The sequence below is a fragment of the Onychostoma macrolepis genome, chromosome 25 (genome assembly GCF_012432095.1).
Source record: "Onychostoma macrolepis isolate SWU-2019 chromosome 25, ASM1243209v1, whole genome shotgun sequence".
Classification (NCBI taxonomy): Eukaryota; Metazoa; Chordata; class Actinopteri; order Cypriniformes; family Cyprinidae; genus Onychostoma; species Onychostoma macrolepis.
The window spans coordinates 10,779,871-10,807,083 of record NC_081179.1 but is presented as its reverse complement, the minus strand read 5'-3'; the positions used below and the strand labels follow the sequence as shown (position 1 = coordinate 10,807,083).

The following is a 27,213-nucleotide window of genomic DNA, read 5'->3' as shown; positions in this document are numbered from 1 at the left end:
TTCCATGGGGACTGACTTCATCTTTAATTGCTAGTTTGAACAGCGCAATGGTAGAAATTTGTTGTTTTGTTGATGACCTGCACTGCTAATGAGGAACTCTGAGGGTTTCTGTGCTAGAAACTTATCTCAGGCTAACACAATGTGCATACGTTCAAATTCAAAATTGCTGTCATTAACACTTTCAAAAGAAATGCAAATCAGTTGCAATTCTTTTTGAGAAACTCATTAAAAGAAAAATATAGTATCTTTATTAGGAATTAGCATTAAATGAATTAAGTTGAAGCTAAAGGGTGTACATTTTTTCAATGTTAAAATGCTCTCTCCTATGTCAGCTTAATATGCACAGACAACTATATAAAAAAGCAAACACTGTGGTGCTTCATTTCTCTGATTGATGATATATACGGATGATGATATATATGCAATTAAAAATAAAACATAATGAGACATAATGTTACAAAAAAAACTTCTATTTAAAATAAACGCTGAAAAATGAATCCTGAAAATGTATTCCAAAAAATATTAAGCAGAACTGTTTTCAGCACTGATAATAATAAGAAATGCTTCTTGAGCAGCAAATCAGTATATTAGAATGATTTCTTAAGGATCATCTGAAGTATGGAATAATGAGGCTGAAAATTCAGCTTTGAAATTAAAGGAATAAATTAAATTTAAGAAATATTAAAATAGAAAAAACATTTTAAATTACAATAATATTTCACAAGATTACAGTTTTTACTGTGTTACTGATCATATAAACCCTAGTGAAAAATATAATAAAATGTATTTGAAATACAATTATTTCATGCTAAGTATACTACAAATACATTTACATATTTATGTACTTAATAAAAATACCCTGCAATTGTACTTTTAGTATACTACTATAGTTTTACTATAACTAAAGTCTGCGAAATTGGAGCAACACATTTTTTACTTAATGCACTTTAATTGTGCAGAAGTCCAACTAAATATATACTGAAGTATAGTTGATTGTTGTGTAACTATTGCAAGTATACTTTAGGTACACTTGAAATATCTTGCATTTAAAGACCAATATTATTTAAAAGATAATACAGTTCTTATTAATAGTGACATTACAACTCATTTTAGGCTTAATATTAAGGAATGTGCATTGTGCACAAGTAGTACTCCAAATAAAGTTTAATTATAAGTTTTATATCAGTAAGTTTCAAGCAACATGTCAGTAAATATGTTAATAGATTTGAATTATGAAATAAATATAGGACTTTTTTAATAGGGAATGCAGTCTTGGTGAGCATAAGAGGCTTCTTTCAAAACATTTTACAAATAAAAATCTGGCCAACCCTGAACTTCCATTTGTATATATTCCATTTGCTGACACTAATGGCATAGAAATTACACATTTTAGCTTTAAATTACGTTAAATTTCTCAATGACAATTTCACAGCTGGAATACATTATTTTAGCAGCAGCACTGTATATCACAGGGAAATAGACTGAAAACCAGTTATGACAGTAGACGCTTCACAGCTTCAGCTGACAATTAACACAAGGAAAGAAGCACTTCATGTTTAGTGGGTCAACAAAAACTAAACATCAAATTCATATCAATGCTGCAATGTTTAATTAGCATATACAGACACTAATTAACAGAGACTGCTAAGAGGCACAAGCAAACACCCACCTATACGGCACAATAAAGATTCTCGCGGCGTATTTAGCATGTAAATAGAGAGCTTCCATACTGTTAGCACAAATGGATATTTCACAGTTATGTACATCATAGTGCTCGTAAAGCATTAAGCATCCTGTCCTCTTCGGGGAAAGCTTCATTCCAACGCACAATTCATTCACTTTCCCATTTGCCTCACACTGTGCTTTTGATAGATTGTGGGATAAATATATCATCTCCGAGATGAGATGATAATAAGATTCATAATGACATAACAGCTAAGTTGGGACAACAAATGCTAAGAAATTGCCTCAGAAGCTCCTGTTTCCCAACGTCTGAGATCTTCCAAAAGCTTGAAAACAGTCTGACCTTCCTAGAGTCAGTTTTATGACACCTCTGTAATCACGATGTCCACCTCATTAACTAAGCGAAGCATGTTATAATGCTATTCCAAATTTTTATTCCAAATTAAACGTGTCTGTGGAAATGTGAACCGTAAGCTCAAGGTCAAAATTCACCAGGGGACTCCGGGAGAAATGAAAATTACATATTTTAATCATCATAAAAAAGACGGGGGAAAAAGATGATTTGAATTCCGCGGCCCAGCAATAAAAAAAGACTAGAAAAAGATTACATCTCTGTCCATACGCCAGCTACAGGAAAGAAAATTAAAGACCTTTTGACTTTGTAGTGCTACCTGACTTCAGTTTTAAAGGTAGAGCCATTGAGCAAGCAGTCGTAAACAAGATAATAGTATAATTTATCACTAGAGCGATATTTCTGGCTTAATGCAAAGCTGTTTTGTTTTAGTCTATTATAAGCGTTAGCTCATTATAGGATTATTTTCCCCTTCATTTTAAGGTCAGGCTTTGAAATTCGAATGAAAAATTGAGGGAAAGTGTGAAAGCATTCTTTTGTAAGTCTATACTTACAAAAGAATGCTTGTGAGCTTCTCTGCAATGTTGTTGAATACGTATTACTGACTCCTGTCTATTGTCGCAATTTGGCATTCAGAAGAGACTGCAGCAGCGTGATCTACGACTGAAATATTTATCCGCATGGCTCTTTTCTGCTGAGAATGTTCTGCGATTGCTTTCCCGAAAGCAATGTGCCTAATGGTGAAATGATGCCTGCCAAAAATGACAGTAAATGACTGTGATGGTTTTTGGAGAAGGCTTTGATGACTGATTTTACAGTAGCGCTGCAATGTTTTTGGAAGCTGCTTCCTCTTGGCGAATAGCAGGGAAAATTGCACGCTAAAGAAGTCTGAAATACCATTTTATGCTAAAAGCTTTAAAATGATCAGAAGTATATTGCAATACAAATGTAAACATGTTAAAGGAATAATGCACCCAAAAATGAAAAATGTCCATAATGCTCTTTTCCTTTCTGTGAAATTGTGAATGGTGACCAGGGGCTATCAAGTACCACAAAGTATCATAAAAGTAGTCTATACGACTTATTACATTGCAAGGCAATTTCTATGATACTTTAATGGGGATTTTTGTCATTTTTAGAGCTTGACAGTCTCTTGTCATCATTTATTTTCATTGTATTGAAAATAACAGCGTGAACATTGTTAAACATCTAAATTTCTCACTGAAAAAAAAAAAAAAAAAAAAATCAAAGGTTTAGATTAACATGAGGCTGAGTGAATGATGACAGAATTCATTTAACTAAGTGAACTATCTCTTTAAAGTCAAACAGCATAGTGCACATCATATCTTTTGAGATTATTGAATGATCCCCAGAGGTTCATTTACTAAAAGCTGAAAAACTAAGTAAAAAACTGCCACAAAGCAAATCAGTTCAAAGGGCCCCTGCAGACAGATTCACCTTTACTGGGGCTACAAAGCGTCCGCACCACCTCAAAAGATGAATGATCATGTCAGGTAAAACCAACCAACAGTATCAGAACGGAGATCAAGCATGTGGAAAAAGCCCTGAAAGCACAAAAGAGCTGTAAAATAAATGGACAAGATAGAAGAAAACAAAATCAATTCTGGAATGACAGACAGTTGACAGCTTCAAAAAAGGAATAATAAAGAGCAGCTCTATTGGCCGGTGGCTTTGTGTACTGCACTTCTGTATTGTGTCTATGTGTCTTTGTATTTTTAATATTGATTTTTCATTGTTGAACTTATTTAAACTACTTGTGAATTTTCTGCTTTGTTGGAAGAACTGTGTTGACAGGACTTTTAATGTACTTGTTTGCAATGCCAAACGAAACAAATGTTGACAGCACAAAAGTGCCTGTAGCACAGATCAATAAATAATTGTGGGCAAATTCGTCAGCCATGCCCCAAGACAATCAACAAAAATCAAAGACTTTCTAGGAATACTGTATGTGAAAAATGAAAACTGATGAGACATCTTATGATCTATTACTCAGAAGTGAATTATCTTTCTCAGTGTGTTATTGCAATGATGCAGAATTGTGCTTAATTTAGTAAAACATCATATACTGTATACACACATTTTATACACGATATATAATTCCTTATACAAATAAGGAATAAAGTTTAATATTTTGCAAAACGAATACTTTTTTATTTTTGAGAAATACATACATACTATATATTTTTTTAAATAATTAAATGTTATAGGCCTTGAACGATTAAATACACACACTTGTATTTGTTAAAATGCCGTCTTTGCAAGTATTCTCGTAAACACAGTAATTTTGGTCTTAAGTGAAAGCAAACAGCTGAGAAAGAAAACGTGTTACAGTACATTGGATCCGGGTAGCTCTTAAAGTGACAGCACTCTAATATTCCTGCTGTCTGTCATTCATATTAATCAAACAACAAAAGATAGAAAATCTCTCACTGCTCTTGACTAAATCACTTTCGTAACTTTGATAAGAAGAAATATATCTATATAATTTACACAGTTAAGAATATGCAGTGTTTTTATACATTTGATTACTTTATATAGGGCTGGAACATATGGCAAAAAATTTAAATCTCAATTTTTCAGAAAGTTTGACTGATTCTCTGTTTTTTAAAATTTTTAACTAGTCAACTTGAAAATGTAACTACAACATGATTCAAGTAACTTTTTCTTTATTTACCCTCTAGTTAAAGACAATACTATTCCAAGTGCACCACACATGAAGTTGTCATCATGATGTAAATGTTAAACAAATCACTTGTTAAATATCTTCGCAGAAAATATGCAAAAACTACAACTACATCTTCTACAAACGTATCTTATATTATATGTTCAGAAATAAATACGAAGAAAATGCTTTTAAAAAATCCCAAAAGTCAAGGTAATTCAAATTCAAAATGACTGAAGGTATATAATACCAGTAGACTGTATTTAACTATAAATGTTCTGTAAAAACGATGAACAGCAGCTTTCGAAGAAGTTCACTCCTATCTTCTCGCATGTTTTTCCTATTCCACTGCCTACGTCGCATCTTTGTCAACACATTCTGTGCGATATGAGTGTGTCTTACGTGAGCGGTTAATCATGTGCGCCGACATGCGGTTGGATCGTTCTTTTCTCTTTACTGTTATCATTGGCATACTGTCAAAGTGTCTAATTCTATTGTAAAGTATGGTAACATTGCTATTCAAAATCACGATTCCTTGATTTCTAAAAAATAAAATCGTGGCAAAACATTAAATTCGAATGAATTGATAAAATCGTAAAAATCGCCCAGCCCCAACTTTATACAATGTATGTAGCATTTCATATTTATTCGTTCTACTGTATTTTTTTGTCCTATTGCTTGTAATTAATTTTTTTTTTAATTAAATCACTGACTGTTTACTTGTCTTCAGTGAGCTTGAGTGTTTTTTTTTTTTTTTAAATTCAGGCTAGTGTTGGTTTTTTGCGATATTTACACTGGTGACAAAAATTATGAAATTAATTATTTGTAATTTAATAAATATATATAGAATATATATAAATATAAATATTTTATGTATGTGTATATTATATCTAACTTATATCTCTAGGATTCCACATCCAACACTTAATTAGAAATTAATTTGCCTAAAAACAAAATGTCTGTCCTATTTGCATGTGGGTGAAGCCGTAAAGATTCTGTGATCATCAATCTGAGATGTCTGAAGATGTGCACTGCAAATCCACCTACAGAGCATTGTGTGAAAGACAAATGGGAACATGTAGGGTATGAACCTTTCCCAGGTGACCTTTAAAATCCTCATGGAGGCAGCCCGTGTTAACGTTGAATTATACTGCACACACCTTCCTACAAAGCTGCTAAATGACCTTCCGTCTCAGACTGCATGCGATTGTTAATGTGTCTTTCAAGAGACGGAAATTAACATTAAATTACAGCAATGTGAAGATTAGTTGATACTGACTAATGTGTTTAATTAAGATGCTAGGCAGAAAACTCCGTTAACTGATCGACCTTTGACATGTTATTTCCGATGCCGTGAGTGCGTGGGGAACTTCAGAAACATAAAATGAGTGCCAAGCAACTTTTGATGGAGTGAAAGCAATAAGTAAGCTAATGGAATTTGATTTGATTTTGTGGGTGCTGACAAAACTTTAAATCAATTATTATAGATGAAAAACTTCAGTGAGGGTATTACTTCTAGTACTGGGGATTTTGATTCATCCTAGTGACTCAAATCTTTTGATTCCATTCACCAGTATGATTCATTCTTTCTGTAAATTATATCATTAGGCTGAGACAAATGTCTTTTCATCTATTGTGAGTCATTGATCAATCATTGAATAAATGAGTCATTCACAACCAAAACGAGTCTTGTTATGCCTTATTAAACTTTATGTCTTCAAGTCAGCTAAAAGATGAAAAAAATAGCTTTTAAGCACAATAAAGCAGACTGATTTGTTTTCCTCCATTTTGTCAACTAGAGCCGATTGTTTATCAAGCAATCAAAGAAGTCATGCACTTCCAAGGAAGATTTTCAGTGTCATTGGAAGCGAAAGAGTTCAAAAACACACACTCGTTTACTTAAACGATTCATTCAGATTCGTCCCTTTTGGCTAGTTTTAAAATAATCCTAAACAAACAGCGAATTGAAAAACCATCAGAAATGTAATGAGCCTAATCCTGGCCAACGAAAAACTTTTAAATTCAATCTCTGTCGGATAAACAGCTGCTAATCCCACTAAAAGCACATCTTGGCTTGAAAGTCGAGCAATTACTTCAACATTAGCTTTCAAGTTGAACTTCATCTGTCTGATCCTGATATCTCATCTCGTCGCACTTAGCCAGAAGGCCTACCTTTTGTCGAATCTCCTCCTCCATTTTGACGGGTGATCCATACTCAGCCACCTGCTTGACTCCTTCACTAGCGAAACCTCCGTACTCCCATAACACATAGCTCCTCGAGTGAGACGCGCCAATGAGAGCCGACCAATGATTAGCACGTCCTTTGGGACAGAAACAACAGTGGTGAGCAAATAACAGATCTCTCGAGCTGCATCTTTATATAAAGCTAAATCCTCCCAGTTAATTGCACTTCTGAAGTACCTTGTTCGCTAGTGTGTATCTTCACACATCTAAGCTTCTACTCTTGTCTCTGTCTTTAAAGAACCTACTGCATAAATCACCGTCTGTTTCCACAGACCCATTAACTAGCAGCAGTGCGCTATGTGACAACATCCGCCTGGCTTCTCTTATCTCACAAAGTATCGTGGCCCAGGCTGTAGTCTTGCCTGCTTGCCAGACAGTAAATAACAGATTGGATCATTGCTGCCACACACATAGGTAACGAAGCAGCTCTCCTGCTGACTGCTATATTAGCAAACCAGCCCTGAGAGCTAAAGCTGCAGGGAAAAGATATTGCTGCCCACCTCTGCCCATATTACCACTCTTTCTGCAAGACACTTTGTTCAAATTTTCAAGTTGGAGATGTGTGGCATTAAAACATATCAAGAATATGTTTTCAGTGTTCTTTAAAACTCAATTGTATTACCTGACTGTTAAAACTACATTTTTCAAATTTATATATAAAAAAAAAAAAAGTCTTTGCCACGTTACACTTATAAAGATGCTGGATGATTTCAAACACGTATATCAAACTTAAAGAGAAGATGGAAAATGCATGGAATATAGCAAATGTCTAACATTTAATTTACTTTCTTACATTTTACACTTACATTTCTGTGTAAAAAATAAATCAATAAAAAACTAAAACTAAAATAAAACAAAAACAATAATAAAAAATAGATGTTGTCTGGTGGTTTTCTGAACAAAATCTGATATTTCATACTTTATTGTTATTTACTAATATTAGCAACTATATACTGAAAATAATTACAAATATAAGTAACTATATATTAAATAATATTCTGTCACATTATTACAATTGTAGTGCAAACTTTTTAATCACTAAATTTTCAGCATCTACATTTGATTTGATTTATAGTACAGACAAATAATAAAATTAAACATGAATGAATGTCAAATTTGTAAAAATGTAAAAGGATACTGCACAACCCTAGCACAATGTACCTCACAATGTGATAATATTATATTAGAATAATATAATATTTTACATAATATTTAATCATGTTAATCTGAGTTGATTTATTAATTTTACTATCAACTGATATTTTAGTTTTTATTTTAATTTTAGTAAATTTGTTACTGTATGTGCTTTTGTCATTTTTATCAGGTTTTTTGTTTTATTTTTTTTATCTTCGTTTAGATTTAATTTGTATTAATTTTAGTTGTAGCTTTAGTTATTTTAGTACTTCAATTTAAACTTATTTCAGTTAGCACCCTTTCTGATTTTTAAGCTTAAGTTCTTCATCTAATATTTGGACTTTATTTCAATAAATGAAAACCATTTTAAATTGTTTTAGTTTTAATTAACAATAACAATAGTGATTACTGTGCTCTTGTGTCACAAAGGGTTTGTTCTTACTTGGGTAGTCTTTGGGATGCACCTTCTCAGACCAGTTTCCATAGAAAGTGACTCTATACTTGGCAGTTCCACAAGCACAGCACTCTTGAACAGGGTTTTCAGTCGTCGCAACTGGATCTGCAATGCACAATGATCAGAAGATTATAGTTAGTTATCTTCAACTGCATTGCGTCCATTATGTCCCTTTTACATCCTTACTTTCAACCAACTGCTGAGAATCTACATTTCTCCTTTTCTTGTCACAATGCACATGTGCATTTAACCGCCTCCTTCCACACATACTCTAGCCTATTCAAACATTAAACATACACAAATTCATGTGGCATGCATGAACACAACCATTTACAAAGCATATATTTTATTTAGCAACATCAAGAGCAGATGACAGGAAAAGAGGTCTATTCACTGAGCATACCAGGAAAAAAAAAAAAAAAACTGATTCTGTAGATGTAAAAATGTTATCAGAGGGATGTGCATGAGAAACCCAGCTTTAAAATTACCTTTCTCACAGAGTCTTTTGGTAAGTGAGCCCTCATCTTGGAAGAAAATGATTCTTCGCTGCACAACACTGGCCCTGTAATGAAGACATTACAATGTTCATCCAACTTTTTTCTGCCTTTTATCTGTCTTTTAGATATAGTTCTGAGAAAGTGCGCTTTTACATTTACTGTACCACCATTATCACATTCAAAATTGTATTGTAGTGGGAACAGACGATGCATCTTTTTAACAAAGGCTTCTCTGCATAATGCTGCATTTGCATAATGCTACTATCCGAGAGCATATTTCAATGACTCCAGTCAGCATCCTGAATGATTTAAACAGTTCGGCTTTTAAAATGAAGCCGTATAGAGACATCAACTGATGCCAATATGTTTAGCAAGCGTTGGAGAAAAAGCAAATGTATTCAAGAGTACCATCTATGTTCAGGGGGCGGTGGAGGTTTGAATCTCTTTTAAACCTGCCGCTGATGGAGTACCCCAGAGACCTAGCCACACTCGGCTTAGATCGACCCATGTGGAATATCAATGGCGAGTCCTGCTACTGTCCCACTAGAGCCCATTGCTGTTGCTGTCAGTCAAGGATGCGGTATGCAATAGGTCTGACCATAACGCTATGCTCTCCTGAGAATAATCCCATGTTTTATGTGGGTGGCTTACAAGAGAATCTGGTGCTGGCCTTATCAAAATGTGAAGGTGTCTGCAATATGACACATTTTTGGCTCATCTGTGCTTTGCAAAGTGCATTTTGAGAAATTGAATAGCACACTATTTGACATAGAAAAGAACCTCGAATACTGTTTCTCTTCACGGCCCTTTCACTGCAAACACAATGCAAAAGAAACAAAACGAATTGCCACCCAAAGCTAAAATAAAGTAAATAAAGTGGGATCAAATCAAAAGATGTAATTGTATTATTGAATTACTGCAGAGTAGTGCACTGTTTGACAGAAAATGTTTGATTACTGTTTCTCTTCAAGGTCCTTTCACAACCAACCCTGTACGAAAACAGCGTGAACCGCTGCCAAATTCTTTTTTTTTTAAGTTAGCAGCAAAAAATAAAGTGGAGTCAAGTCTACAGGTGTATTTGTACTAATTAATTATTATAAATTATTGAATTACTACGGTTTGAATGAAATTAATTTACATTTAGTCATTTAGCAGATGCTTTTATGAGGACAAATGAGGACAATAGAAGCAATCAAAACCAACAAAAGAGCAATAATATGTAAGTGCTGTGACAAGTCTTGGTTAGCCTAATGCCGTATAGGCTATATGCAGTATATGTAGCAGTATATGTGTTTTTTATATAATACATAAAAATAAAACAAGTAGATAGAATAGAAAAAATAGGGTATGCTAGTGCTAGAGGCACTTTTTTCTTTTTAAATAAAACAAGTAGTTAGAATAAAAAACAGATTTTTTATATATATATATATACAGTGGGGCAAAAAAGTATTTAGTCAGCCACCAATTGTGCAAGTTCTCCCTCTTAAAAAGATGAGAGAGGCCTGTAATTTTCATCATAGGTATACCTCAACTATGAGAGACAAAATGAGAAAAAAAAAATCCAGAAAATCACATTGTAGGATTTTTAAAGAATTAATTGATAAATTCCTCGGTAAAATAAGTATTTGGTCACCTACAAACAAGCAAGATTTCTGGCTCTCACAGACCTGTAACTTCTTCTTTAAGAGGCTCCTCTGTCCTCCACTCGTTACCTGTATTAATGGCATCTGTTTGAACTCGTTATCAGTATAAAAGACACCTGTCCACAACCTCGAACAGTCCAACTCCAAACTCCACCATGGCCAAGACCAAAGAGCTGTCAAAGGACACCAGAAACAAAATTGTAGACCTGCACCAGGCTGGGAAGACTGAATCTGCAATAGGTAAGCAGCTTGGTGTGAAGAAATCAACTGTGAGAGCAATTATTAGAAAATGGAAGACATACAAGACCACTGATAATCTCCCTCGATCTGGGGCTCCACAAGATCTCACCCGTGGGGTCAAAATGATCACAAGAACTGTGAGCAAAAATCCCAGAACCACACGGGGGGACCTAGTGAATGACCTGCAGAGAGCTGGGACCAAAGTTACAAAGGCTACCATCAGTAACACACTGCGCCACCAGGGACTCAAATCCTGCAGTGCCAGACGTGTCCCCCTGCTTAAGCCAGTACATGTCCGGGCCCGTCTGAAGTTTGCTAGAGAGCATTTGGATGATCCAGAAGAGGATTGGGAGAATGTCATATGGTCAGATGAAACCAAAATAGAACTTTTTGGTAAAAACTCAACTTGTCGTGTTTGGAGGAGAAAGAATGCTGAGTTGCATCCAAAGAACACCATACCTACTGTGAAGCATGGGGGTGGAAACATCATGCTTTGGGGCTGTTTTTCTGCAAAGGGACCAGGACTACTGATCCGTGTAAACGAAAGAATGAATGGGGCCATGTATCATGAGATTTTGAGTGAAAACCTCCTTCCATCAGCAAGGGCATTGAAGATGAAACGTGGCTGGGTCTTTCAGCATGACAATGATCCCAAACACACCGCCCGGGCAACGAAGGAGTGGCTTCGTAAGAAGCATTTCAAGGTCCTGGAGTGGCCTAGCCAGTCTCCAGATCTCAACCCCATCGAAAATCTTTGGAGGGAGTTGAAAGTCTGTGAGTTGAAAGTCCGTGTTGCCCAGCGACAGCCCCAAAACATTACTGCTCTAGAGGAGATCTGCATGGAGGACTGGTCCAAAATACCAGCAACAGTGTGTGAAAACCTTGTGAAGACTTACAGAAAACGTTTGACCTCTGTCATTGCCAATAAAGGGTATATAACAAAGTATTGAGATGAAATTTTGTTATTGACCAAATACTTATTTTCCACCATAATTTGCAAATAAATTCTTTAAATATCCTACAATGTCATTTTCTGGATTTTTTTTTTTTCTCATTTTGTCTCTCATAGTTGAGGTATACCTATGATGAAAATTACAGGCCTCTCTCATCTTTTTAAGTGGGAGAACTTGCACAATTGGTGGCTGACTAAATACTTTTTTGCCCCACTCTATATAAAAAAGAAAACAAGTAGATAAAATAGAACTAGAATAGAGAGTGCTAGAGTTAGAGGGTGAAATGGAGATGTTTTTATATTAACATTTGTAAACAATTGTTTCACAAGTATAAAATGAATGGTTGAACCTGACTCTTATGCATAATTTTAAAAAGGAACTATAAATATTAATCTATTAACTACAATAAAACATGAAATTGAATGAAAATATGTATATACAATAATAAATAATATATTATTTATTAAACAAATTTGTTTTAATTGTTTATGTAAAATTATATACTGTATATATAACAATGGATGAGAAAAAAAAAACATAGTACAAAAATAAAACAATGCCAATATTACAAAATATAACATTAAAAAAAATGTATAAATCACTAATTTTTCTAAAGAAACACTGTCCAACAGTGACTCCAGCAGGTAAAGTTACAACGGGAGTACGTGTCTGTCTCGCCTCTCCTGAGCCCACTGAGTTTTAACAGACCCCCTAAAGTGTGAAGTGGGTTTAGTGGGGGGTAACTGAGAATGAATTGGGTAAAATCACATGAGAGGAGGCAATGCCTCCATCGCAAAATGATTTGATATGACTGGTTATGTTTTGCTGTGATTGGTTCATGTGATAAATCACCCGCCTCTTGTGTTCTTGCACATTCGGCGTTCGCGAATCAGCCTGAATGAACAATATAACTGCGTTAACGGAAAGGCGTTAATTAAAAAAAAACAAATAAGTAAACAACTCACACACTTAGATATAACCACTCTGTGACGTCAAAATAAGACTTAAAATGGCATGAAAACATGATCTGTGGGAGTTTTTAGTGAGTGAACAGCTTGAGGAAATTTAAAGTAAATCTCCGCGTCTGTGACCAATATGACTGATGATCCATCATCAAAACGATCCCGATCCTTGAAATCGGCTTGGGACATCCCTAATAGTTATACGACAAATCACAGCTTATGCCTGTAGTCCAAAGGGTCTATGAACATATGTTCGTTTAGTGTGAAACTGACGTGACTTGTAAAAAAATTGTAAAGGTTACATGAAAGGACCTTAATAGTTGCCAACAAAGTATGACTGCTCAAGACTTGATCCATTCTTCTTAAAACTTCTTAAGACGTTTCCTCTGTTGGTATTTGGTCTTGATCGTCTCATCTGAGCACCTGAAAGTCATTTATCTCCAGAGTCCCAAAGCTTGTCAACAAAACCATCACGTTTACCACATCTTATCTGGCTTCCACAGCTTGATGGCACCAGAGAATCAAAGGAAACAAAATCCAGATCAAAACTTCCTTCCAATCCCTGGTCTGTTTGACATTTCACTAGAAAAGTGCTGGAGGGATTCCAGATGTAATTGCACTTTTATTTGATGTTCATTGGGCACCGTTGCCAGTTGTGTTTCGGTGCCTGAGCGCTGGCATTCGGCCCGGTGCTACAAGGTGCAATGTCTCCACGGTTCTGACACGCCAAAGCGAAGTGACAGCAGATCCAACATGTTGGCACAGCAGATGCTTCCCTGAAAATGTTTATTGGAAAAAAAAACAGACATCCCTGCCCTAATAAGACAGATGGATAAATTAAAAGCTACAATAATAATTCCTCAAGTTCACAGATGGATGGAGACGAGACCTGGGTAGGTGATATGGTTTCTGAGTGAGGTGGAGGAGAGATTGCTATCCTTTTTAAGAAGTAAAAAAAAGAGGACAGGGGGTCAGAGACAAGACAAAAGGGATGAATGAGTAAGTAGGTGATAAAGAACAGGAGAGAATGAGAGATGTACGCTAGCTCATAAATACTCACACTGTGAAGGTTTTAATTGTCTCAACATCAATTTCATTTCACAACTGCTACACAAGCAAATTAAAATCTTTTCTAAGTAAAATAAAAAAGACTTTCAGAGGCCTAATTTAAGCAGTTGCATCACTTTTACGTGGAAATTTTTTCAATGAAAAAAAAAAAATATTTATTCACAAACCTGTTAAAATCTCATGACAGAACACAGGCTGACTGATTGACACTTTCATTTAAGCTGAACATCTCTCATGCAGAACCCTAAACTCCAGCTTACTTGTTTGTCATTGTTTCAGATCATCGTTGAGAAGAGCGAAATGAAGAATGAAGAGTGAGCGCATGCGAATGGTTGCCAGATTGCAAAAAGTAAGCAAATCACTGGGCAGAAAACTGTTTTTTCAAAGGTTTAGGGACAAATATAACAACTTCTTGGACAAACCTTATCTAAGTTCTCGTCTTGCCCACTGATCTATATTCATCTTTATATAGATCAGTGAATTTGCCATTATGATGTCATCTAGTGACATTTAGCTACCAGTTTTAGCTACTTCCAATTGAAAGCAGTTGGTAACACTGGCAGAAAAGCCTTGATTTGGGGATTTTAACTCCTGATATCTGGAAACCATACACATGGAAGCTTGTGTACAGCAGTCCACAATAATATTTTGCCTCCTTTTTTGACGAAAATAAAAAACTTTTTTTTTCTTTTATCATCAACGATATTGCATATGTTTTATTGACCATATTGTCGTTTCGTCATCATCTCATTTTAGTCATGGGAAAAAAAAGCTCCTCAACGAACATTTTTCATCATAGTTTTCGTTAACGAAATGAACACTAGTACAAATTATGAATTAGCCACCAATTTTCCAAAATGTAAACTAGTTCTGAATTACCATGTGATTGTGTTGCAAGTTTACCCAAAACTGAAAATCCTCATCAATTATTCACCCTCATGTTATTTCAAATCCACAAGACTTTCATTCATCCTCGAAACACAACTTAAGATATTTGAACCCTGTATTTAAACCTGAGATATTTCGGTTTCTCCATTGAACGTCCATTCCACTCTAACTCTGAAAACTCTTAAAAAAGGTCATAAAGACATTGTAAAAGAAATCCATATGAATCGAACGGCTTACTCCAAATCTGCGTTCACATAATGTCTAGTAGATAAACAGTGTTGGGCAGTAACTAGTTACTAGTAATTTAGTTACTGTAATAATATTACTTTTTGCAGTAACTAGTAGTGTAACTAATTATTAATAAGATTTCAGTAATAATATTACAGTTACTTTCCATAAAACAGCTTAGTTACATTGTTACTTTTGATGCCTAAACCCCGCTGATTTCAAATCTAACACTCAGATAATTCCTAGATTTACTTTCATAATTTTCACGACTCGCACATGCATGTGATGTCCCCAGTGCAGCAGGCAAGCTTGGAATATGGAAAAGCTTACATTCAGCAGATAGAAATATTGCATTATATTGATTTTGTCAGGAAAAAAGATCTGTTGTGTAAGTTGTGGCTTTACTTTACTCTGGTGTTGCATCCCTCTGATCAGCATGTGGGACATTATATTAATATAATTTAAAATATTTTTGGAAAATGTAACAGTTTCTTACAAACTCATGTGATTTGATAAAATGCATAACGAAATTTAATCGCATATGGGTAACGGAAAAATGACTTCAAGCTACACATGACAATTAATGGGATGAATACAACACTTCTACTTAAATGCCACTATCAATCACTATTGAGTGTTTGTGAGAACTTGTGACTGCGATCCGATGTGGATTTTGGTCAAATGATGAGGCAGAAATATGTTGTTAGTAACATTCTAGAAGAATTTTATCTGGAAGATACACAGTTACAACTTCTGTGGGGCGTGAAGGAAAAGTAATGTAACTAGTAGTGTAACTAATTACTGTTGCCAGAAAGTAATAAGTAAAGTAACAATATTACTTTTGAAAGGAGTAACTAGTAATGAGTAATATATTACATTCTTTGAGTAACTAGCCCAACACTGTAGATAAAACATTTTAAAACTTACTTCACAACCATTAAAAAATTTAAATCAAGTGTCCATGCACACTTCAGTCTCTCGCAACAGTAGTAGGTCAGCCGGATACTTTTCACCCGTTTTTCAAATACAACAGTTTTTTGAATGCTATAAATTTGGACATATTACTCTTTTCATGTACTGTTTTTCACCTACTATATAGTAAGAAAGTAGGCATATTTGGACACAGTGCAGGTCTTCTGAAGAGACACAACTGCATGACCAAACTTGACACGCAAGAACACCTCAAACATGCTTACATGACATGCAAAAACAAACCTTATTAGTTCTTGCGAAATGTACTTGCGTGATGTACGAGAACAAATCTCACTGGTTCTTGTGGAACCTCAAACGTGTTTGTGCGACATATAAGAACAAACTTCATTGGTTCTTGCATTTCACACAAGCGCATTTGAGTTATGTTTACAATATTTGAAGCTCTTTAAGGGCACAGGTGGTTGGCTCAAAAAAAGTCCAATGTCCATGAGCAAAACTGGCAGGATTCAAATGGCATTCTTCCCATTAAAATAAATGAGAATGCTAACGGAGAGCTTTCTCCTGGTATTATAGACCTCATTGGTTCACAACAAGTGTAAACAGGCCAACACAGCGGCATTCAGAGGCTTTCAGAAAGTGAGAGTTGTTGGAAAGCAGGTTTTGAGGGTAGGCACCCACAATGTGGAAAAATGCACATACGCATCGCACCGTGTCCAACTAGAGCGAAAAGAGAGACTTTCAGATGTCTTTAATGCATCAAACACACTTAAAGTTGTTTATAACCTCAAAAGGAGTAGGAGAAAGAGAGATAAAGATACAAAGACAGCATGAAAACATGAGGGGGTGGAGTGGAAACACTGACACCACAACACCGACAGATAATTCAGATTTTGTTTGGTTGAAGACCACTGTTGTGTGTCTGTGCGCCTGCTGTATGTAAAGGAAACTCAAGTGGGAGGATGTTGTTTGGATGCTCAGAATATTTTTAAGCTTTCAAAGTTTCTTAATCATCTTTGATTTGCAGCCCCCAATAGATATTGGGAAGACTCAAGGGCGATTTCAATGGCTCAAGATTAATATACAATAACCGCCCAACATCGATCAATCATAATCACATCTTCTATCGATGGTCCTAAATTTATTTCTGTTTACTCAGCTTTAAATATGATCGAAAAAGACTTTGTTTTCCTTTTTCAATATTTTACCAGAAGGTGACTGATAAAACGCTCACTAAATGAGACAAGTGCTCAGACTCAGTATTGTATTCTAGACACTAAACTCAGTGTAGAGCCCCAGACTGTACCCCCGTTCTGTTTTCTTTTTCTATTTATTCAACAATCTATCAGTTCAGCACCATAGACTTTCGTATTTTTAGCCTAAATCCATGGATTCTCATTCAATTATTGCTATCCAAGACCATAATAATAGTGAAAAGTAATACAACAACTCACTTGAGAGTGACGCAACCACTGCCAGAAGGTGGCGCTGTCCAGAACACCTGTATCCTTGTGCGTCTTCTGGGAATGCTCTCTGTGACAGCCGGGGGGCAGTTGGTCATGAACTGTGTGTCACTTTCATCAATGAGCTGTGGAACAGGGAACATTGTTACTGGGTTCAGTAAGATTATTTAATGATTTTAAAAGAAGTTTCTTATGTTCTCCAAGGCTGCATTCATTTGATTAAAAATATAGTAAAAGCTGAAACACTGTGCGATATTATTATACTGCTGCTAAATATTTTGTGGAAACTATGATACTGTTTTAAAAGAATGATTTGAGGAATAGAAATATTTTGGTAACATGCTAAATATTTGTATTGACATTTTTGATCATTTTAAATTTTTGAATAAACAGTATAGTAGTATATAGTAGTGTTGTACCAAGTCGGTACTAAAAAAATGAAAACGTCACGGTACCAGGTTTTTTTAAGTACCGGTGGTACCGAGTACCCGGTCAACCCGGTTCTTGACGCATACGGCCCGATGATTTCCGCGATGCAGAAAACGCGGACGGAATCTCGGAATCCAGTTATAAAAACGGAATTTACAGTTTAGCATGGAATGCCACGGAATTTGTCAAAGTTTAGATGAATCAATCAAAAGTACATTATTATACTTAAATCAAATCGCGACACGGACTAGTAAATATTAAGCCGCAAAAGTCGATTCAGATATGAATCCCGCATGTTCTGCGAGTCTCTGTGTGAATGAATGAAAAGTAGAGACGCGCGTTTTTTGTTTTTTTAACTACACACACTGAAGCGCTCGTGGTGATTTCAGCATCTGCCGTCTCAATGAGGACATAAATACATAAACAACATCTCCAGAACTGCTCTGAGAGTCACTTCACGAGCATTTTACCTTTTCATTGAGTAAAACCAGCGTCATATCATATACCTACACACAGAAATAAAAGGTATTCACGGCAACCCGTCAAAATAAACGTTAATCTTAAAGACATTGTGCCAGAAATATATTACTATTATTTAGTAGAATGTATGTGATACTATTACTACTATTGAAAAAAGTTAATATTTATTTTTAAAGAAATAATCATACAATATTTCTTCCATATCCCCTTTATTTACCAAAAAAATAAAATGTGTTTAAATTTCATTAATTAAAAGACAAATGAAATCTGGGTGAAACCTTACTGCTTACTGTTTTTCATACTTTTATTAATTGCGGAAAAACTTGAAACAATTTAAATAAGTATAAAGAATGGCATTGATTTTTGTACATTTTATTTTGTTTGACATTATTATTAAAAATAGTGTGTTTTTTAATTAGCATGTGGTACCGAAATTGGTACCGAGAACCGTGGATTTTCATTGGTATCGGTACCGAATACTGAAATTTTGGTACCGTGACAACACTAGTATATAGCATAAATAACTACTGTACCATTTAAAAGACTTGAAATATAGTGCACTATATTTTATATTTATACTTTACTATAGTAAATGTTATATTTTACTGTATTTTATTTTATTTTTTGTCTTTTATTAAGTTATACAAACTATGGACACTATAAAATGTAATTTTATGGACAAAATTTATATGAAAAACTCCATGCCAGAATAAGAGCATACACATTTGAAACATCACAAGGATGAGTAAATAATTTTCATTTTTTGAAGAGCCTTGGAAATAAAATAAAAACAAATTGCATACGAAATTCCAAGAATCTAATTAATTTCATTTTTTTTAGCCCAATTACGCAACAGTTTCCAACTAAACCGTAAACTAGTACCGTAAATGAGCTCAATGATGTAGAATCAAATTTCATTTTGTGGGCCAAGATGACTAACTGTACATGACAGACCTTTCAACATCTTTCAGTGCAGAGGACAAATATTTGTAACTGACGGTTCTGTGCTAATTAAACCTACAGCTCATGTTAACCCACGAGGCAACAATTTGACACACTAGGATTTTCAACATTTGTTACAACTTAAAAAAAAAAAAAAAGAGTCAGTAATTTAGACAAATGCGCCTCTGTAATCCACGCATATGAATTGGCTTTTTAAAATGCTGATTAAATGTCTGATTATAATGCTCTTCTTCTTCATTTGGTCATCATTCGATTAATTACTGCTTCCATTATAACTAAAAATGTAATTTAAACTTCCATTTTTAATAACATTGTTTAATCACTTGCTTTCCTCAGGCGGTAATATTGCAAAGTTAATTGCACCAAGCAAATAGCACTGAGCTTTATGGAAAAAAGTGATATAAAAGCCTAATTTAGAAAGAATAGTAGTGTGTTTATGCTAAAATGAATGACAGCAAATTTAAACACTCACTGTCTGGTTGAATGGGATTTTGTGTGCTCAGTAAATAATGCAGGTTACTGCACTGAAATATCTCATGCAAAATCATTTAGTAAATTCACCCTAGAATTTATAGGGATAAAAGGGAATGGAAAGGATATATATATATATATATATATATATATATATATATATATATTTTTTAAAGTACATGTAATTTGAATTCCAGATATACATTACTTCTACTGTTTGTAAAATCACATTGTCCAAGTGATGGAAAATTCCAGTGGGGATGGAGGAGTACAATTTTGTTTGCATGTTTCAAAACGAAATCGCTGCCAAATGTCCATCGAAGAGTAAAATCCATGCGCGTAGTGCATTAAGTTCTTTCTCCCTCTCTCCATTTGCACTTCCCACTCTTTCACACACACATACACTCATGCAAACCTAAATCTGCACACAGTATCCTCTGGTTCTGTCCTTCATTTCTGCAAAGAAAGTAAAAGCTGCAATTTTGGCATCTCAAGCAACCTTGTCGCACCCTTGTTCAGACTAAAAAAAAAACAGTGAACCGGAAACTTCTGAATTGATAGGGAAACTAGGCTAAACTTTGTAAAGATATGCTTGAGCCGTAGGACTGTGCAACAGTCGCTCTCCAAGTGTTTATTTTAAAAGAGGCCATGCAGGCCAAGCAGCCTGGTGCATTGTTTCCTGGGTAAAAAGGGGCTGTAAGTGGCTGCCTTAAAAATGCTGCGAACCAGCTGGGGGAAAGTTGTACAAAACAGAGGAGAGGAGAGGCGTGTTTGTTTTAATTGTGTCTCCTGGCGGGGCTGTGTGGCCCTGCTCCTGAGGGACAGTGAAAGCCGTTTTCTGTTTGCTCTCTTACTCTCCCTCTTTCGGTTTGTCTCTCTCGCACGCACAAAACTCTGTGGCTTGAGTGAATAACCGCATCTCCTGAAGGAATTGGGGATGTTTCATCTTCAAGGGGTTCCTTGGAGAGATTAAGCAAAACGAATGGCGCGATGTCGCGATGTTTATTTCAGCCATGCTGGTTTGGCCCGAGAGTTGTTTGTCAATCCTTGCTAGCATAAGAAGTGCAACAGCTTTGTATATGAACTGTCATGATGACTGATGAATATGAATATTTTGAAAGGCACTGTAAACAGACACGGGTAGCAAACAACTCGGAATGAGGTTATGTCTGCAAACTTTTCTGAGCTTAACATCTTCAACGTAATGCAGCAAACATCTAGACAGGTTTTATTTTGCAGATAATGCAGGTCATGGTCAGGGTCATTGATCATATTACTGAACTGAACTTCTCAAAGCTACAAATGTGTTAGCAATCATTTTCAATGGGCAAAAATCACATTATACAAGAGCAACCTAATAAATGGGTCAAGCTCCCTACTAAACTTGGGCTTGTAAAAATAGATTCCCATGTTATAAATTGTGTCATTATATTACAGAGGACATGTTAGACATTATATCACACAAAATATTGTATATATAAATATAAAAAAATAAAGAAGGGTTCATGAGATGCTGCTAATTTTTTAAATCTTGATCGATTCCATTTAAAAATACTTTATACAAAAATATAAAAAAGGCTTCAGTAAAATACAGAACTTAAATTAAATATTTGACATTTCTGAATTTTAAAAATATTTCTCTTTAATAAAAATTTAAATATCAATTTAAATTGTATAATTTATAATATTTCATGGACATTTCTGTAAAAATACTAAAAAGCAGGTTTGAAAAAGTACCTGTAAAGTATAAGTAAAGTGTATATATATATATATATATATATATATATATATATATATATATATATACATATATATATATATATATATATATACACATATACATATATATATATATATATATATATATATATATACAGTAGTCAACTTTTGAAGTGGATCAAAAAGTTCATCAAAGTTGTCCTAAGACATTTGCATTTTGGTTTTAGGACAACTTTGATAAAAGGTTTTGATCCACTTCAAATGTTGACTAGTATATGTGACCCTGGACCACAAAACCAGTCTTAAGTCGCTGGGGTATATTTGTAGCAATAGCCAAAAATACACTGTATGGGTCAAAATGATCGATTTTTCTTTTATGCCAAAAATCATTAGGATATTAAGTAAAGATCATGTTCCATGAAGATATTTTGTAAATTTCTTACCGTAAATTTATCAAAACTTAATTTTTGATTAGAAATATGCATTGCTAAGAACTTCATTTAGACAACTTTAAAGGCGATTTTCTCAATATTTAGATTTTTTTGCACCCTCAGATTCCAGATTTTCAAATAGTTGTATCTCAGCCAAATATTGTCCGATCCTAACAAACCATTCATCAATGGAAAGCTTATTTATTCAGTTTTCAGATGATGTATCAATCTCAATTTTGAAAAATTGACACTTAAGACTGGTTTTGTCGTCCAGGGTCACACACACGTTATAATATATATTACTCTTAAGGTTTTATATATATATATATATATATATATATATATATATATAAATAAATATAAAACCATATATATATAAAACCTTAAGATAAATGAACGATTCACTTGCAAAAAAAAACAAAAAAAAAACATGAACAACACTATAAAAAATTCAATAATGTATGAAACCTAAATTAAAACAAAGATTCCATTTCTAAAAACTCTGCACTTGTGTTTTGAACTACATTTTTAAAATAATTTTCATTTTCAACATCTCAAACATCCTTTTTCATCATTGCTCCTTAGACATTTAGGACAAACCACAGCTTTTTATAATTTGCCTCTTGTCCTTTTGCATTTGCCTTTATTGTGTTTTTTTGTTCATTCAGTTTAGTCTGTCAAGATAAGAATCCCCAGTTAAAGACCTCAACAGAGGACGTCTGCTAACATCCGCCAGGCAATCTGAGCGCTGAAAAACACAGCGGTAAGGAGTGCTGAGCGGCAACCACAGCTAATGAGATCTGGGGGGAGAGATGCCGCGCTAACAGCCTTCCTGCTTCAGTCTGGGAAGCACTGCGGCTTGATGTGGAGAGCACTAAATGATAGGGGTCCTGTCTTTCAGAAAGGACACGGCTCTGAGACGGTCAGTGCGTTACCAATGAGGAGCAGCATGTCTGAGACTACTACACGCAGCTCTGCTCGCTGGCAAAAGATGGATCTGAAATCCCTAAAACACTTAACCCTCTGATGCTGACATCCACAACAGCCATTTTTATCTAATCAGGTTGGTTTCCTTTGACCTTTACTTATAATTCCATGACTTTCCTCACCATATGTTAGTGTTTTTTTTACTTATGACAACCTAAACCACCAACAAAAGAGTTGATACTCCAATTACCCCTAGAATATTATCTCAAAATGCATAACTTTGGGTGAAGAGAAAAAAGAATAAACACACACATATATATATATATACACATACACACACACACACACACACACACACACACACACAAGTAAATAAAACAATACAATAATTATTTCTCTCTCTCTCTCTCTCTCTCTCTCTCTCTCTCTCTATATATATATATATATATATATATATATATATATATATATATATATATATATAGTATAGTAACATAAATATTTTATGACATTTTGTCTCCGAAAGTCTAAAGAAAACTTCATGATACTCAAGACACATGCATTTGTGAACTCAATACCAAGAAACATGCATTTGAAAGCCACTTTTTAGCGTCAATATATGTTTTTTTTTTTTTTAAGTAAAAGTGTTCATGCACCAAACACATAATATAAATTTTTTTGATCTGGCCAATAAAATGTTGATGCACCACATTAGTACCATCATTTTGGGCCAAAAAAAAAAAAGGTTTTTAATTTATGCATCAAAGGGTTAATAATCATTTTTCGTCCTAAAACAAACCACATCTAAATACAAACGTGCAGACGCAACCCAACATAAACTGCAAATCATTTCGCAGAGACTGCAATTAGACTGTCATCTTTGACTGCCATAGTTCAAGGCAGTTCAGGGTCACTGCAATCTCTCACCTTGAAAGTGCCGGCGTAATCGTCAGGAGTGACGCCCACCCTTCCTTCCTTCAGAGCAATGAGGGTAAAGCCACGAAAGTAAGATGGGCTGGAGGCATACAAACTCACTGGATAGAAAGAGAGAGAGAACAAAATATAGGTCAGAGGTACCAGAAATGAGCTTAACAGTAGGTCAGACCTCAACAGTGTGCCAGGGCAAGTCGCAAACTGCTCTCACATTTGGCATGTACGTTTGCGTGTGGGTTGTGCAAGGGCTTTTCACATGGAACGGTGAATATATATGCATGTACAAACACGCCGGGCATAACACCCTCATAAAAAGGCATCTACTGCTTATTGAAGGCCAATTACACAAATCTAAATTTCTGTGAATATCAGGTTATGGAGCATTTTGACATTAAAATGATCCTGACAGATGAATTATAATGTCAACATTCAAATAAAACCCAGGTTATACTGAAAATTAACAGTTGTTCTGATGTTTTCGAACAAATTCTTACTTGCGTAGGTAGGACTGGTTAGTAACAGTTTGTAACAGTGCTTTGTAACAGTTTAACGGGTTAGCAATGACCATGATTCTTCTAAGGTGACAGTAAAAGCTGTGGGAAAACAAAGGATTTAAATGGACAAAAACACATTTTGAAAGTATAATTTCATTGAACTGGTTTCATCTGAATCAGCAGGTATCATTTGACATATGACAATATTAAATTTACATTAAAAAAAATAAAAAATACTAGACATGGATGCTGAAACACACCTTTTTACTAAAAAAGGGACTAAACAATTACAGAATACATTTGAAACACTTGTTAGAGTTGTTTGCTTTAATACATTTCTATATTTGTTATTCAATGTTCTTGTTCTGAATAAGAACTATATATTTTGAATGAAAATGTCTTAAATAAAATTGTAGTGAGATTTCAATCATAATTTGATTATCATGCCCAAAGTATCCATCCAAGATGTAACATTTCTATTAGGCTAGTGTTACAGTATAGCAATATAGTGTTGTAACTACAGCGCTCTTCATACTCGACATTAATTTACACTGTTAAGTTACAAATTGTACGTTTAACCTACTTTATACAGACAAATGTGTGAATATTATATAGAAATTTGAAGTATCCAACCAAAAAAAAAGACAAAGCAAAATGCGTTACTAAACTTCCAGTCTGCATTATTCAGTGTCCTCTTGGTAAACATACTAGGTTTTAGTGCTACAAGTTTTTCGAAATTCTCTTCAATAAGTACTCATATTCACCATATAAAACGCTTTTTAGCATTTTAGTGTCAGCCAAACTGGTTTACCTGTAGAAGATGCACTAAAGATGACACTTTACGCACCAATGTTTACAAACTCTGCGCATGTTGTTTTTGCCCAGGCATGCATTAAAAGCCACTTAAATTGGCCAAAAAGCAACATTTTGTGACCTCTAACCTCTGTAAGTGCTCCCGGGTTGGTAAGTTTCTGGGTCTCCTTCAACTCTGAGGCGAAACTCGCTCTGTCCGTCTCTCCGAGCGCCCCGCGTCTGCGTCCGCAAGATCCGGCAGAAACCCTCTTCGGACCTCGAGTGTCTCTCTGCGGTATCTCTTCTGAACGCATCCGTATGGATGAAAAGCACATTTAAGAAAACTAACAGCACAACCATTCCGTCTTTGTCCATCATTGCCCCTTCTTTGCCTGTCCAAACACAAGTTTGCAGTCTAGTACAAGCAAAAAAACGCAGTCAAAGAACTGGAAAAGACGGTCAAAACAAACAGAAGCATAAATCGACCAAACTTGTCTATTTTGGGGTCCATTCACGAATAAAAGAGAACAGACACCGTATCCATTCCCACTGAGGAGATGTGGAGATTGCGGACCGTTGATAGTCCCTTGCCCGCGGAGCGCGAGATTGATTGAAGGCGAGCGAGGAGACAGAAGACTCAGATGTTGACTTTACTCAAAGGATATTCACACTGAGAAATACCTATTTGGTCTCCTTGATAACCGAGCTCAGACTTAAAGAGAATAGATTCAGACTTTAAACAAAACCTAGACATAGACGCCTGACATTCTTGGTGAGACGCTCTGAGGAGAAAGAGAGATCGCGAATGTTTGAACAGCCGTGAGCTGCAGCAGCAGGAGAAAAGAATCACAGGGGGCTGCGCACTAAGGAGACATGGAGGATGATTTTGGGAACTCCTCCGTCTGTTATGCTTGTTTATGCAAGGGAATGATTTGAGGGCTCATGTTTTTAATATGAGGAATTAACCGCATTTTTATTCCTGGTCCAGCAGTCGTTTAAAACAAGATCCCCCCCAATTACATGATAATCAAGCAGTATCATTATCACACTGTGTTGATGTACTAAACATCTATATTCAATCACAACCGTGCTGATCTTCAGTAGGCTACTACAACATAAACGTATAATGTACAACAGTTCTATAAAAGTAATTATTATGGGGTAACTTATTTTTCAAACAAAATACAGACTGAAACCAGGACTGGATCAGCAAATGTTAGTGGATCGGAGTGATTTCTTCTCCCTGTTTAAAGCGTTCTGTAATCACGCTCTGCTCCTGCTCCATTTCGGGATTTGCATTTCACAATAGTGAGAGAAACCCGCTCAGAACGATCATGGACCGAGAAAACACTGATTTTTCGACTTCCAAAACTCATAGTCGTGTAAACTCAGACTAGTTTTTTTCTTTTGTTGTAAATTTATATCTTGGGATTGTGAGAAAAACGTTGCAATAACCTTTATTTATTTATTTGTTTTATACATCATATTAGTAACTTGGTACGACTTGTAAATATGCATTTTATTACCATAACCTTTGAGTTTGCACCAGTTTGGTCTCAGCATATTATTTTTAATCGAATGCCAAGGCAGCCTTTTCTCTTTTTAAATCATTTTGTGGCCCCCTTAAACATTTGTTGAGGCCCCCTAGCCCTGGTTAAGAATCACTGATCTACAAGAATAACTTCTGAACATCTGCATACTCTGCATATCTGTCTGATCAGAGGGAAGTTAGAGAAGCACACCAGCAGATGTCATTAACGCATCCTGACTGACTGCACAAATGCCCACTGGAAATATGCCATAGTAATAAAAATGATTTCCCATTCCCTATTTACAAATGCGGTTATTTAAACCTTTATAAAAGAGACACCTTAAAATACAAACTCCTTACATCAATTTCTGATATCCTAATATCAGATGGTTTATTAAAAAGCCTTTATTCACCTGGATATTTCATATATATATATATATATATATATATATATATATATTTTTTTTTTTTTTTTTTTTCCTCTATGATAAAACAGCTGGTTGTATAAAGGGTTTTAAATCATTTGTGTGCCTTGGATCATAGCATTTTTTTTTATTTTTTATGTAATGTTTCCACGCCAAGGAACAAATATCTCTTACTAAACTTCTGAGAATAGGATTC

At 35.0% G+C, this 27,213-nt stretch overlaps 1 protein-coding gene across 1 annotated transcript in view; it reads right to left on the bottom strand.

The window, feature by feature from the left end:
* spon1b (spondin 1b) overlaps positions 1 to 25,886 on the bottom strand; it is a 71,940-nt gene extending 46,054 nt beyond the window's left edge. The window contains exons 1-6 of the mRNA XM_058767642.1: positions 25,211 to 25,886; positions 23,770 to 23,876; positions 17,414 to 17,547; positions 9,039 to 9,112; positions 8,539 to 8,655; positions 6,891 to 7,039 (exon numbers count right to left, since the gene is read on the bottom strand). Coding sequence (XP_058623625.1) covers positions 6,891 to 7,039; positions 8,539 to 8,655; positions 9,039 to 9,112; positions 17,414 to 17,547; positions 23,770 to 23,876; positions 25,211 to 25,439 — 810 coding nt within the window. The 5' untranslated portion in view covers positions 25,440 to 25,886. The remainder of the gene's footprint in view (positions 1 to 6,890; positions 7,040 to 8,538; positions 8,656 to 9,038; positions 9,113 to 17,413; positions 17,548 to 23,769; positions 23,877 to 25,210) is intronic.
* Between the last annotated feature and the right edge of the window lie 1,327 nt (positions 25,887 to 27,213).